The sequence below is a fragment of the Rhizophagus irregularis genome, chromosome 32 (assembly GCF_026210795.1).
Source record: "Rhizophagus irregularis chromosome 32, complete sequence".
In the NCBI taxonomy this organism is placed as follows: Eukaryota; Fungi; Glomeromycota; class Glomeromycetes; order Glomerales; family Glomeraceae; genus Rhizophagus; species Rhizophagus irregularis.
This window is the reverse complement of record NC_089460.1, coordinates 74,284-89,561: the sequence shown is the minus strand read 5'-3', so window position 1 is coordinate 89,561 and position 15,278 is coordinate 74,284. Positions and strand designations below refer to the sequence as shown.

The following is a 15,278-nucleotide window of genomic DNA, read 5'->3' as shown; positions in this document are numbered from 1 at the left end:
ACGTCTCGCGACTTTTCTTTTTTTGCCAGGTCTATTATCGTTGTCATTACTTTCACTTTCTGACGATTCGACATCGGCATCATCTTGGCTTGATATTTGTGATTTGAGATTATTAATCTCAGCTCGAAGAACTTCATTTTCGTGATTGATATACTTATTATGGGAATGTAATTTGATATAATCTTGCCGAAGTTCATTTAATTCGCCTTTAATTTTTTTAACTTTCTATAGACCTCGCACATTCTGCCTTGTAAATAAGCATGCTCGTCACGGAGCCGACTATGTTCTAAATAACGTAAAATATTTGATAAAAATTCGTTAAGTACATTAAAATGTGTCACAGTTCATTAGGGCAGTCACATTTATTACGTAATATCCATTTACTATAAGCCCATACTCTCCCATCCCCATGTAATATGAAAAATCTTACGTTACACTTATATGTTATATGACCTTTAAATATCCTTCCACCCCCTAAAATATTACGTAATAAATGTCACTGCCCTTACCTCTCTTCAACTTTTCATAATCACTATTATTGTATCTATACGCCAATAATTCAACAGAACTCGAAGAAAAATCATATGGTAAAAACTCTTGTAATAAGGAATCCCTGTGCAACATTCAAGATAAAGACAATTCTCGTGGTTTAATAGTTCTAGTATGTTCAAAAGAACTTTTCGGAAAATGCGCACTGGCCATTTCTTTATCGGTATGGGATTCTTCCAGATCTCGACTTGTTTTTGACTTTTGACGAGATTCCATTAGAACTTGACTTATATCAAGGACAAATGGATCTCGATAATTTTTTTGGTAAACTTGGCTGGTAGCAGGAGTAGTTGACATTTGTTCACGAGCTACTTCGACGATTTCTACTTTATCAGACAGTTCGTCTCTATTCGCTGCGGATTTTTCATATTGATTTGTTTCTGTATTAATAAATTTTTTTGATATAGTAAGTACACCTTTGAATAACGGAACGGAATAATGCAAAACAATCAATATATTGACTTTTTTTGGGGGTAGAAGTTTGTCCGGTATTAGGAGTAGTTGAAGTTTATCCATGATTCACTTCAACGATTTCTTTATCAGATGGTTTATTTTTTGCTGCGGATTTTTCGTATTGATTCGTTTCTGTATTAATAAATTTTTTTTGATATAGTAAGTATAAATGATACACCTTTGAATAACAGAACAGAATAATGCAAAACAATCAATATATCAACTTTTTTGGGGGTAGAAGTTTGTCCGGTATTAGGAGTAGTTGAAGCTTGTCCACGATCCACTTCGACGATTTCTTCATCAGGTGTTTTATTTTTTGCTGCGGATTTTTTGTATTGATGCGTTTCTGTATTAATTAATTTTTTTGGTATAGTAAGTATAAACGATACACCTTTGAATAACGGAACGGAATAACGCAAAACAATCAATATATCGACTTTTTTGGGGGTAGAAGTTTGTCCAGTATTAGGAGTAGTTGAAGTTTGTCCGGTATTAGGAGTAGTTGAAGTTTGTCTGGTACTAGGAGTAGTTGAAGTTTGTCTGGTATTAGGAGTAGTTGAAGTTCGGTCCCAGTTCACTTTCTTAGATGCTTTGTGAAGTTTTCTTTTATTTGACAATTTTTTCTTGTTTCGGCTCATTTCTATATATCAATAAATTTTCTTACGGTTAAAATAGGAAATTGCAAATCAAAAGTAATTATATATCATATGGTCAAAAGTTACAAATTACCAGTTATTATGAAAATGAAATAAAATTATCTTAAATTTCAATGAGATGAGAAGAAAAGAGAAAGAGAACGTACGAGTTAATGATCAGACGAGTTTTTATAGAATTTATAAGTTTATTATTAAGCTTTTGACAAACTTTCACAAGCTGATTTGATAAATAAAAGTTTATTTATCGTGTCTTCTGAACTGAAATGATCATCGATTTTAATTTTTCAACAAAAATGATTTATCAAGTACAATATACTTTTGCAAATTTTAGCCGATTTAATTTATCGAATTGATATCAAAATATTCGATTTAGTACGACCGCAGTTAAATTAATTAATTAATTAAAAATGATTTATCGAGTACAATATACTTTTGCAAATTTTAACCGATTTAATTTATCGAATTGATATCAAAATATTCGATTTAGTACGACCGCAGTTAAATTAATTAATTAATCAAATTGACGTTGAATTTTTACAAATTGTAGTAAAGTTTTAAACGATTATTTGATTTATTGAAGCGATTAACTTCAAAACTCGTCAATTGAAAATAACAAGAAGGAGATCGGTTTCAAGCATTCTTGGCAATCAAAAAAAATGAACGTAGACGTTCATTCCAAAAACCTCGCAAAAGGAAGAAAGTTCCTTGTTATTGCAATAATTGTAATGGAAAATTGGTATTGGAACAAACAAAGCTTCTACACGAGACAGGAGGCGAAACGAATAATTCAAATGAAGACGAATCAAGTGAGAACGAAGCTCTTTCGATAATTCAAGAAACTAGTGAACAAGACATTACCGAAAATATTGAATTACCTCAAGTAAATGTTGACATTCATCAGACTTCGACATCAGGGTCGGATTTCGGGGGATACACCAAAAGTCAAAGGTTACAAATACCTGGGGACATAGATGTTAATTGTTCTTTTTTACCTCAGAGGCACGTAAGATATACAAGCCATCTTATGCCTCAATCAACAAGTTTGAATATCGAATCGGACGTATATAATACTAGCGAACAAAACACTGAAATGTCTTTGGGTAGTGAATCAAATAATGAATCTTACAACGAAATTTTTGAAGATTATTTACCTCCTCCGTATTAAGCCAACATGGATGCCAAAGAAAATCCGATCGACGATAATTTTTCATGGAATTTATTGTGGATAATGAACTACCGTATAACATACAATATTCCAGAAACGGCAACCGAATCTTTAATAAAGTTCATGAAAATAGTTCTAAACGAAATCGGTGGTGAAAATTTTAGAACTTTTCCAGATTCTCTTTACCTAGCGAAAAAAGTACTTGGCCTAAAAGATAGGGGTTCGATCTGATTTTTTAGAGACAATCCGGATCAAATTCGGATTCCCTTTAATGTATTTGCCAAATCCGGATAATAATCCGGATTTGAAAATTTTACGGATAATCTGTAAATTCCGGATCAACCTGACCATCAAATTTAAAAAAATCAAAATTTATTATTTTTATTAATTTATTTTTCGCAAAAATAAATTATTTTAAATATTATAATTAATTTTCATTTAATAATTTTAATAATTATACTTTTTAAAACTTTATTGAAGCAACTTTATTGAAAAAACTTTACTGAAAAAACTTTATTTAAGAAACTGAAACCTTTAATCTATCTCAATATGACTCGTTTCATCATCCCATTCTGATGCAAAAACGTGCATTGTATTAAGATTTCTTTTTAAAAAAAGCATTTTAGCTGCCAAATTTGTATCTAAACTTGTCCTTTTAGTATTAATAAGATTTTCGGCATCTGAAAATAACCGTTCACTAGACACCGACGTTGCTGGTACTGCAAGATACTTTCAGGCAATTCTGGCAAGTTTTGGAAACATTTGTAATCGTAATTTCCACTAATCTAAAGGATTTTCAGTTTCCAATGCTAATGGTAATGACAAATAATTTGTAATTTCATCAATAATTGGTGTATTTGAATATGATTTATCCCCTCTTTTATTTTTCATTTGCCGCCGTTGACGATACTCTTTATGTAAACGCATAGAAGATTCTGCATTAAGTGGAGTTGATGGATTGTTTAATGGTTCAGATGTTGATGTTTCTACTCCACCCAATTCACTGCAGAGTTTTTGGACAATTCGTTGTTTCTCATTATCATCTAGAAAATCTAAGTTTTTGTAACGAGGATCTAATAAAGCTGCCATTAAGCCAAGATCATTTGGAATATCCCAGTAATATATCAATGCATTATAAATATTTTGTTTTATTTTTTCCAAAATACCTACTGTATTTAACGGATTTTTAATTGAAATCTTTTTTTTGTAATATTACTTATAACTTCATCGTCATCAAAGTCAGTCTGTTGTATTTCTACCCTATAAAAAATATGGATACTGTTAACATACGGTATTACCGTATTTTGCGAACAGTATCATTACAGTATCATTAAAGTATTTTAACAGTATTTTCACATACGATATACATTCGGTATTTTGCACACCGTATTATATACACGGTATTTTTAAATAGTGAAGATTTGTATACTTTATACTTATATACAGTATTATATCTCGGTTTATAACGTATGTGATTATTTGCGAACAGCATGGTATTCCAGTTTATAACGTACGTTTTATACTTGTTGTTATTTGCGAACAGTATTATACCTCAGCTTATAACGTATGTTTTATACTGGTGGTTATTTGCGAACAGCATGATGCCTCAGTTTATAGCGTATGTTTTACACTGGTGGTTATTTGCGAACAGTATTATGCCTCAGTTTATAACGTACGTTTTATACTTGTTGTTATTTGCGAACAGCATGATGCCTCAGTTTATAACGTACGTTTTATACTTGTTGTTATTTGCGAACAGCATGATGCCTCAGTTTATAGCGTATGTTTTATACTTGTTATTATTTGCGAACAGTATTATACCTCAGCTTATAACGTATGTTTTATACTGGTGGTTATTTACGAACAGCATGATGCCTCAGTTTATAGCGTATGTTTTATACTTGTTATTATTTGCGAACAGCATGATGCTCAGTTTATAACGTATGTTTTATACTTGTTGTTATTTGCGAATAACGTATGTTTTACACTGGTGGTTATTTGCGAACAGCATGATGCCTCAGTTTATAGCGTATGTTTTATACTTGTTATTATTTGCGAACAGTATTATACCTCAGCTTATAACGTATGTTTCATACTGGTGGTTATTTGCGAACAGCATGATGCCTCAGTTTATAACGTATGTTTTATACTTGTTGTTATTTGCGAATAACGTATGTTTTACACTGGTGGTTATTTGCGAACAGTATTATGTCTCGGTGTACAACGTATGTTTTATACTGGTGGTTATTTGCTAACAGCATAATATACGCATATTTTATCATATTTGCAAGTATTATTACTACGGTATTTTTATATATAATATTTATATATTTAACATGAAAATTTGTCCTTATAATTATTAAATTTTATTATTAAATTAAAAATACTATAATCAGATATAGAAAAGTTAGAAGGTACAATTTTAATAGTGATAAAAAAGATAAAAAAATAAAATTAGTAGTAATAAAAAATTAATAAAAGATGAAATTAGTAGTAATAAAAAGATGTAGTTAGTAGTAATTAAAGATGAATTAGTAGTAACAAAAGAATGAAATTATTAAAGATTAGATTAGTAGCGATAAAATTAGTAGCAATAAAAAGGAGATACAATTAGTAGTAATAAAAAGATAAAATTAGTAAAATAAAATTAGTAATGATTAAAAGAAGACAAAACTAGTAGTAATAAAAGAAAAGGATAAATAAAGACAAAAAAAAGAAAAGAAAATAAATGACTGTACCTACTTTATTAAGTATATAAACATGTCTATATTAGAAAAGTTCAAGAAGTCAAAATAAATAATTAGTAATAACTGAAAGTTAACCAATATAAAAAACTATTATAACTTCACAATTCTTCTTAAATAATAAAAATAAAACAAATAAATGTAATATCTGAAATAATAATAACTTGAGTAAAAAAGCAATGATAAAAAGAAACAAATAAATGTAATATCTGAGATAATAATAATTTGAGTAAAAAAGTAAAAACAAAATAAAAGAAAGAGTTTGTATTTTTCAAACTTATATTATTCACGTTACAAAAACAAATGATCTGCAATCATCTATTGGCTAATTTTCACGTGGTAATCAACACTGATCAGCCAATAATTTTGTTCTTACATTATAGATTTAATTAACCCGGAAAAAGACGGTAAATAGCCTATAGTCCTATACAATAATCTATACAATAACCACAAATGTGCATAATTTGATCAGAAATATGATTAAAAAGTTCTAAGTCCGATAATTACGATTGTTAAGATACCGCTCAACTTTAACAGTTTAACTTTTTAACTGTATAGTTGAAAGCATGATCGATAAATTAAACAATGACAAGAAAAGTTCGCGAATTTTCCTTGGTACTGCTTAATTTTTTTAATTTTTAAGCAGTATCAAGAAAATTCGCGAACTTTTCTTATCGTCATTGTTTAATCGATTGCTTTGAAAAAAACAATGGTATACTTTGAACAATCCAAGAAAAGTTCGCGCGAATTTTTCTTGCCATTGTTTAATCAATTGCTTTAAAAAAAAAAACAATGGTATACTTTGAATAATAGCAAGAAGAAAAGTTCGAGCGAATTTTTCTTGCCATTGTTTAATCGATTGCTTTAAATAAACAATGATATACTTCGAATAATAGCAAGAAAAGTTCGCGCGAATTTTACTTGCTATTGTTTAATCAATTGCTTTAAAAAAAACAATGGTATGCTTCGAACAATAGCAAGAAAAGTTCGAGCGAATTTTTCTTGCCATTGTTTAATCAATTGCTTTAAAAAAACAATGATATACTTTGAACAATAGCAAGAAAAGTTCGCGCGAATTTTTCTTGTTATTGTTTAATCGATTGCTTTAAAAAAAAACAATGGTATGCTTCGAACAATAGCAAGAAAAGTTCGAGCGAATTTTTCTTGCCATTGTTTAATCAATTGCTTTAAAAAAAAACAATGGTATGCTTCGAACAATAGCAAGAAAAGTTCGCGCGAATTTTTCTTGCCATTGTTTAATCAATTGCTTTAAAAAAAAAAATGCTACTTTGAACAATGGCAAGAAAAGTTCGTGCGAACTTTTCTTGCCATTGTTTAATCAATTGCTTTAAAAAAAACAATGATATACTTTGAACAATGGCAAGAAAAGTTCGCGCGAATTTTTCTTGATACCGCTTAATCTTTAAATTAAAACCTTAGTAAATTACTTTACAGAAATTTCAGTTAGAGTTACGGTCGATATAAAATCAATGTCGATTCTATATTGATCAGACGTCACCATGATGTCGTGATGAAAATCGATTCGACATCTTTAAGTTGAACTTAAATACGTTGATTCGATGTCTATTCGTTTACTAATCGTAGTGATATCGATTCGACATCGAATAACTACGATTAGTAAACGAATAGACATCGAATAATAACATCGCACTTACATTGTTTCAATATTAAGTTAATGTCGAAAAATGTTTATTTTTCCCGCCTTGTGTACATTAAGTAAACATCGAAATGACATCGAACAGGTGTCTATTTGACGTCACACAAACATTATGCGAATCGAGATGACATCGGACGAGCGTTGATTCGACGTCAATCAAACATTCGACATCAGGACACGATGGCTTAGTGTATTTTATTCTAAAAGAAATAAAACGAAAAAAAAACCTAAAAGGAAGTTTATTGAGACTTTTTTACTCATTTCATATATACCAGCATTGTATGTAATGTGATTTTCATTTATTAATTAAGGTTTAATACTAGTTATTATTACTATTATAATACACGGAATTACTATTATAATACATGGAATTATCTGGTGTACTGACAGTAGTACTTTGACTAGTATTACGAGGTGGGTTTTCTAATAACGCCTGCGTTATTAAACTTTTATTTACAATCATAACGTTCCTTAGGTTCAATAAAACACGTATAAGGGATTTAGTGTTTGTTAAATGTGGCGATATTGGGATTTCAGCATGATCAAGATGGAAATATCGCGGTATACCACCTAGATCCTTTACCAAAACATTTAATCGCATATCTAAACCAGCAATTTGAATACCAACAACTCCAAATTCATGACCGGCCGGTCTACATAATGCGTTTATAGCACTTGTCCCGTCTATCATTTCTCTCCACAATTTTACATCATAATCATCTTTTTTTTTTTCGCTACATGTAATGCGAGAGCTTTCAACATAAATCAACTCGATATCATTTGTGTCTTGCTTCATTATTCCCATAATATCGGGTTTTTTACCGATTCGTTCTCCATCGATCCCTTTATTTTTTCGAATCTTGCTTGCAATACTCTGACGTTCTGCACTGAAATTTGATAAAAATACACACTAAGTATCTGAGCCATGGTTAAAATAGTAATCACGTGACTACTTACATGCTTGTACAGATATAACCATTTGGTAGGTTCGCCAGGCTTGCACGAAGTAAAGGGACTATAACATCGGTAATATAAGTTCCTTCGCTCTGTTTATTACGGGAAGTACTTGTCGCATAAATTGGACTACTCCATATTTCGCCACTAGGTAAAATAAATATCGGAAAATGTTATCATACAATTACTATTTATATAATGAAGTTATTATTGAAAAACTTACAGTACATCTAAAATTCGACCTGTTATTTTTAATAGATCAGAATCATCTTCTTTCCATTTATTATCGTGTTTGGCATTTTCCACGATTTTATGAGTAGACAATACTTCAAAATTTTCTAAGAAATCCTCACATTTTTTTACAACTAATTTGGGGGGTGAGTACATTTCATTTTATTGCATGGTTCCTGTTGTTATAATGAAAAAGAATGAGTATGAATGCAATTCATCCAATAACACTAAATTGCTTCTCACCATAAAGATTGGTTTTAATTTGCGATGTAATCCTGTTACTATATACGAGTTATCGCTTAGAACCATGTTTGCTACAGGATCTCGCCACGTAAGATCTGAAAGAACGATATTCTCAACTGTTTTCTTAAGGGCGCTATAGAGAGGCCCATCATCATCACCCAAAGGATGCTATATAGAGAATACCTTTATAAGTATTGGTACGTATGATTATAAAAAATAGAAAAACACATACTTTAAGCTTTTCATTTAACATCTCAATATTTTTCTTTATTTCTTCCTCCGTAGTATCTGGCGTTGATTCCTTATTCTGAAATTATGATTGATTAGATCGTGATAAGATTTTCCAATCCATATATATATATATATTAAGAAATACTGTACCGTATCCCATTAGCGCTCGATCTTGTTATTTAATCCATAATTATGCTTTTATATCGACTTTTCTTTTAAATTACGACGAGTTAATTAGCGAAATATCGATATAATATAAGTTAGTGACCACATTAATTTTATGAATATTAAATTTTGCTGCACGTGCACAATCATGTAATAGCTAAGATAGTCACGCACAGCTAGAGGAGAGCAGAAACCCTCGACATCTAAAGGATTTGTTCCTAACAACATCGCTCTTCCCTGGGCCGGCATCCCCCAACCTTCAGCAGCGACAACCAAAACTACTATAACACATTACACTGCCGTAAATTCATCAGTTTGCACAATAACGAATATTAATGCGCCTATTATTACTAACCTCCGTTAAAACCTCCATCACACTTTCTTTTCGTTGGAAATCTCTTATTCTTTTTAACGATGATTTAACCGCACTTTCTACTATTTTTATAACTTCTTCATATGGAAGTAAGTCATTTCTGTTCATTGTCTGGTATATAACGGTAGCAGAACATATAGCATCAAGAGGTCCTTCTAGTAAAAGTTTTTCAACCTTAGCTGTTACTAAACATGACATTATAAAAACTATTAGAGAAAAACGTATTGATATATAAGATATACAATATGAATACAGTAAACAATTAAAAGTCACCGAAGCTCCTTTTACTGCTCTTTTAAATGATATGTTGGGTCGAGCATAATGATATGTTGGGTCGAAGCATAAGAATATGCATAAGAATATGCCTTTTACTGCTCTTTTAAATGATATGTTGGAGCATAGCAACGCCAGAAGTTGGGGGTGATGCATGTAAGCAAATGGCTATTTTTGTTTCACAGCGCCTATATGCATTGTGGCGGAGTGGAGTGAATTGATTGATTGATTTGCTGATCGGGTTACACCAACAATAAAACATGTGATCAAAAATGCCGAGTATAAAGAACGTTAGAGCTGATTCAAAACGTAATAGTAAAATTTTCACAAAAATATATAGTTTTATTAAATCATTACAATAGATAGAATGTTTTTATGTTTCAAGGACGAGGCGACCTTGCATTATGCAAAAGAGAAGATAGAAAAGAGAGAAACGAACGAAAATAACGATTGTACGATTGTACAATTCATAAATTCAAAAATTACTCGAAGGTATTCAATATAAAATAAAGTGAAATAAGGGTACAATCAATCGGAGAAACTAGAGAAGAAATAGCAGATGTGGAAAATGAAACGAATACGGACATTATGGAGTTAAAAGGATTTTATTTCTTTTCAATCGCAATATTGCGCTAACAGTATCGACAATATCATGAAAAAAGGTCGTTTTTTCAACTTTAATCTTCAAAACAGCGACAATCCAAATGTCCGGAAAAGACAACAAGCACGATTTGAACGCAAATGTAGGCAAGTTTTTCATAAGTCTGATCTTACAGCTGACGCCTCACTTGAAGATAAACTTTTAGCGTCAAAAAGAAAAGGTTTCCTATTTCAACAATCACAAAATTTCAGAAAGCCGATTATGCATTTGAAATATAAGAAGAAATTTCAGGTTCCACTACAGCGTTACTATACTTTTCAGCTACCGTTCCTTGAATCCTCAACACTACCCGAAGTGCAACGAGAAGTACTACTATATTGCTAAATACTTCGATTCAAATGTCCATGGATCTATATTTGATCCGTCTTATGAGATAACAAAATGGCATCATCATCGATCGAGGACAACATTATTAAATCTCCAACGGACGACAATAATTCAACACCTGTCGTCAATACTTCAGTTGCTTTTGCTGATCCCTCTGGTTCTTCTTCATCTAATACTACTTCGAAAGATGGTCAATTTCCCCTCCATCTTATCCCATTTATCCCTGATGAACCTATCTACAAGGGTGGTCTTACATATTCTAAATTATCTAAGAAAGATAAGAAAAATCTTCAACCGTTGAAAGTTGGTAGCAAACAGTAGATTATTGAAATTGAGGCCATTAAAGCCACCACGACCAAGAAATCTAAAAAAAATCGGATAAAGCTAATACGGTTTCTAATCCCGTTCCTATCCGTTTGTTCCCGAAAGAGCCCATGTATAAGGATGGCAAGCTACATTCTTCGTTATCTCATAATGAAAAGAAAACCCTTCGACCCTTACAAGACAAGTGGGTAGTAAACAGTGGGTAGTAAACAGTGGATTGCTGCAATAAGAGCTATAAAGCTACACGAGATCGCGAAACTCAACTTGCGACACGCATCGATGATTTGAAAGTTCAATGGGAAGACTACTACTGAAATCGCTCTCTATCGCGATAATTTGACTATCGCTCTTACTCATTATCAAAACGTTTGTTATGATTATCACACATACTTGAGACGACAACATTCTCCTATTGCATCATCTTCCTTACCTCCGACAAAAGGAAAAAAGAAACAAAAAGGTCGCGCTACCGACCCTGATTTCAATATCAAACAGTTACAAATTTTAGAAGAAACAATGGACGAAAGCGGTCTCCATCTTGCTCTCACAGTACGGCATAATAAACTATATGAACCGGAATATGTTACTCATCAGGCGCCTCGTCAACTTAAACGGTCAGCCACTAGGAATTTTAATTCGGACTTGCATTACAATCTCCATATGAGGAAAAGGTTTCATCATTTTACTGAAGATTCAGCCTGGTTACTAATTTTTGTTCGAACTAATAATTTCATTTTATTAGATGCTCTCCCTCTTTTTTATATTTATAGATATATTGGTCCTCTTTTTTCACCACTTTATAGTATTGAAATTTTTCGTATTTTTATATATATAGTATTATAGTTATATAATAACTTAGGTTTTTCTTTTTTTTCACTATTATGTGATTTGTTCTCTTTTTGTTTTTACAAATTTAACAACTTAAAATAGCGTTAACCACTCCACCTTTTACAGTATTCACAGGTGGCAACCTTATCTTATGGGTTGAAAGGAAAATACGGGTCTGCACTTGTTGTTCGATTGTTTATTTGTGCGTTTTATTACTTTTATTACCTATTCTACTTCAGTTGGGTTTTAGAATAGTTTTTATATAGTTCTAGTCAGGGCTCGATTTATTGGGCGACGATTCTACATTGTGTGTTTTTATAATTTATTAGCTTAAAATTATCAATGTATTCTCCTGGCTTACCTTAAAATCCTTAAAATAAAATAAAATAAAATAAACAAATTCTATATCACGTCATTTATATAAATTACCATTTATCACCATAATCAGATGGTGATGAATAACTATTTGTCACTATAAAATTTCAACTATAGCAATGTATTTTATTATATATTAATAAAGAAATTATCTAACTGTTAAAATACAATGATTTTATTACATAATCCCATAAACCAAACATCTTGACCCTAATCCTAACGTAATTATAATTCAACGTACTGTCCCTAAACGCAATTATAATGCCAACGCACACTGACCTTAACTATAACACAATAGATTTTTCCAAAAAAAAAATCGCCCGACAAAACCCAGTTGAAATTATTAGAATTATAAAAAAAAAAGGATCTCTAATAGATAGAGATATTCAAAAAACCAAAAAAAAACGAAAATAGAAGAAAAAAAATGAAATCACTAGTCAATCATCATTTCATCATTATCACCGTCGTCATCTTCGTTGAAGTAGTATCTCGGAGAACCAGTATCATCATGATCGCTCGCTTGAATCGATTTATATATTCTCTGAAGCTTATATTCCCTTAAATAATTCTCTTCAATTTTTTTATAATTATAAATTGTTTGTCCCTCTTCTTTGGTCATAATGAGTCCAGTCTCAATGAGTTTGAGCCAAACTTCATACGCGGCATTACTTGTTGTAGATTTGAAAAAATTTATGTCTAAATTTGGAAAAGCGTCAATAATTCCCCATTCACGATTTGAAAGACTAATTAACTTTTCAATTCTCTTTCCTGTTTTTATAAAAATTGATATATCTTGAGTTTTAAATTTGCTAGAACTGCTATATTCAATTATTTTTTTATTCGTTTGATTTTTAATCGTCTCTCCCCTAGCTCTAGTCTTATATAAATTACAATAAACCTCTATTTTTTGATATATCATAAGAAAATTTACATATCCCCTAAACTTTCTTCTTCTTCTTATTTCCGTTTCGATATGCTCTTCAAGAATCTTGTCATAAACTTTTATTAAATGATTAACTAACGTTTTTATAGTATTTTCTTTTATAATATCAAAATCTGAATCAAGCTTTAAGAGGTTTGTTTCTGAAATGATTTCAGGAAAATTTAGTTCATTCTGAAAATCAATTACTACTTTCTCTTCTTCCTCCTCTGAATAATAAACTTTTAAAAAATCCTTGTTATTTTGATTCTCAATTTCAGCTTCAAACTCCTCCTTTGTTAAAGTACTTAACTTTTCTAACAACTTTTTAATATACAATTTAACGTCAATATTGTTTGGATTCATTGTAGGAGGAATAGTTGGTAGATTATCAAAATATAATAGGAGTTTGTGTAGATTTTTTGCCATTTCGATTGCCAGCGCGGTTAAGAATGATCTTAAATCAGTGGTTCTTGCTGTTGATGAACTTACTGAACTAGATCCCGGGGCTACATTTGCTGCTTGTAAAATTGTATTTTCTTCTTTATTGAAAAGTATTTTAAAAATTCCGAATTCTTTACTATCTAAAATTGCTTCTTGGTTTGATGATATATTAAGAGAATTTATACCAAGGCTTTCCATATTTTTATTTATATCTACAACAAATTTTACAATGTTCGATTCTAGAATTGAAACAGAAATAAACGTTTATTCTTAATAAAAATTTTATTTAATAATTATAAAAATTATATATATGATTCTACATACTATTTTGGCTTGATGTTACTTCTTGAACATTCACCTCTTGATGTTGACTTGTTGCTACTTCTTGATCGACTTCTTGATTAACATTCATCATTTGTAAGTAAGAATGTTCGGAAGAAAATTTATGAAAGAGGAAAATTTATTTATGAAAGAGAAAAATTTATGAAAAAGGAAAATTTATTTATGAAAGAGGAAAATTTATGAAGGGGAAAATTTATGAAAGGGGAAAATTTATGATAGAGGAAAATTTATATTTATGATAGAGGAAAATTTATGATTATGATAGAGGAAAATTTATGATTATGATGGAGGAAAATTTATGAACGAGGGAAATTTATGATTATGATAGAGGAAAATTTATGATTATGATAGAGGAAAATTTATGATTATGATAGAGGAAAATTTATGATTATGATGGAGGAAAATTTTATGATAGAGGAAAATTTATGAAAAATTATGAAAAAAGAAAATTATTTAATTATTTCCAGGAAGACAGTTTAAATAGCAAAAGAATGTATTGTATTGAGCGTATGTATTGTTCGAAAGTTGTTATTAATTTTTAATGGCACAAAGAATATATATATACATAATTTGTTTAAATCATGATGTAATAGGTTTCCTTTTAAGCAGCTCCGTTTCTGGGGCGGTTTTTAAGCAGCCCCAAATTAATGGCACAAAAGAAGCGCCCCGTTTTCTGGGCGCGGTTTTTAAGCAGCCCCTAAATTAATGGCGCAAAGAAGCCGGCCCCGTTTTCTGGGCGCGGTTTTTAAGCAGCCCCGTTTTCTGGGCACGGTTTCTAATTCCCCGATCCTACTGTAAACTGTATGTATAAATAAATTTCAAAAATAAATTTCACGTGATCATATAGAACCGCGGTATCTTTGGCTTACAGTAATTGGCATAACATTTGTTCGGGTATTGATTGCAGATATTACGGAGTTTAAAGTTCATATATCAGATATTCGCAATTCCGCAATAATGCAATTAATTGTGGTATCACAGTACTGCGGATTAATTGCGCTTTGGCTATATTTCGTTTTAAAGGGCTTCGGTTTTTGCAAAAAATATACTTTGAACAATGGCAAGAAAAATTCGAGCGAATTTTTCTTGCCATTGTTTAATCAATTGCTTTAAAAAAAACAATGCTATACTTCGAACAATAGCAAGAAAAGTTCGAGCCGCGAACTTTTCTTGCCATTGTTTAATCAATTGCTTTAAAAAAAAAATGCTACTTTGAAAAATGGCAAGAAAAGTTCGAGCGAATTTTTCTTGCCATTGTTTAATCAATTGCTTTAAAAAAAACAATAATAGACTTGAGTTAAACAATGGCAAGAAATGTTCGAGCGAATTTTTCTTGCCATTGT

General features: G+C 30.8%; 5 protein-coding genes across 5 annotated transcripts; 2 read left to right on the top strand and 3 right to left on the bottom strand.

The window, feature by feature from the left end:
* Positions 1-624: 624 nt before the first annotated feature.
* On the bottom strand, positions 625-1,640 carry OCT59_022817 (uncharacterized protein; the record flags this gene model as incomplete). The annotated part of the gene is made up of 2 exons (XM_066150378.1): positions 625-965; positions 1,181-1,640. 2 exons carry the CDS (start codon positions 1,638-1,640, stop codon positions 625-627), a joined length of 801 nt encoding a protein of 266 aa, XP_066006421.1.
* A 674-nt stretch (positions 1,641-2,314) lies between these two features.
* OCT59_022816 (uncharacterized protein) lies at positions 2,315-2,823 on the top strand (the record flags this gene model as incomplete). The annotated part of the gene is made up of 2 exons (XM_066150377.1): positions 2,315-2,394; positions 2,466-2,823. The coding sequence occupies 2 exons, from the start codon at positions 2,315-2,317 to the stop codon at positions 2,821-2,823; spliced, it is 438 nt and encodes a 145-aa protein (XP_066006420.1).
* Positions 2,824-7,564: 4,741 nt separating this feature from the next.
* Positions 7,565-9,640, bottom strand: OCT59_022815 (uncharacterized protein; the record flags this gene model as incomplete). Its single annotated transcript, XM_066150376.1, has 7 exons — positions 7,565-8,132; positions 8,203-8,346; positions 8,423-8,547; positions 8,674-8,841; positions 8,906-8,980; positions 9,244-9,350; positions 9,421-9,640. The coding sequence occupies 7 exons, from the start codon at positions 9,638-9,640 to the stop codon at positions 7,565-7,567; spliced, it is 1,407 nt and encodes a 468-aa protein (XP_066006419.1).
* Positions 9,641-10,757: 1,117 nt separating this feature from the next.
* Positions 10,758-11,870, top strand: OCT59_022814 (uncharacterized protein; the record flags this gene model as incomplete). The annotated part of the gene is made up of 2 exons (XM_066150375.1): positions 10,758-11,006; positions 11,319-11,870. 2 exons carry the CDS (start codon positions 10,758-10,760, stop codon positions 11,868-11,870), a joined length of 801 nt encoding a protein of 266 aa, XP_066006418.1.
* Positions 11,871-12,663: 793 nt separating this feature from the next.
* Positions 12,664-14,005, bottom strand: OCT59_022813 (uncharacterized protein; the record flags this gene model as incomplete). Its single annotated transcript, XM_066150373.1, has 3 exons — positions 12,664-13,473; positions 13,642-13,832; positions 13,918-14,005. The coding sequence occupies 3 exons, from the start codon at positions 14,003-14,005 to the stop codon at positions 12,664-12,666; spliced, it is 1,089 nt and encodes a 362-aa protein (XP_066006417.1).
* Positions 14,006-15,278: the final 1,273 nt, after the last annotated feature.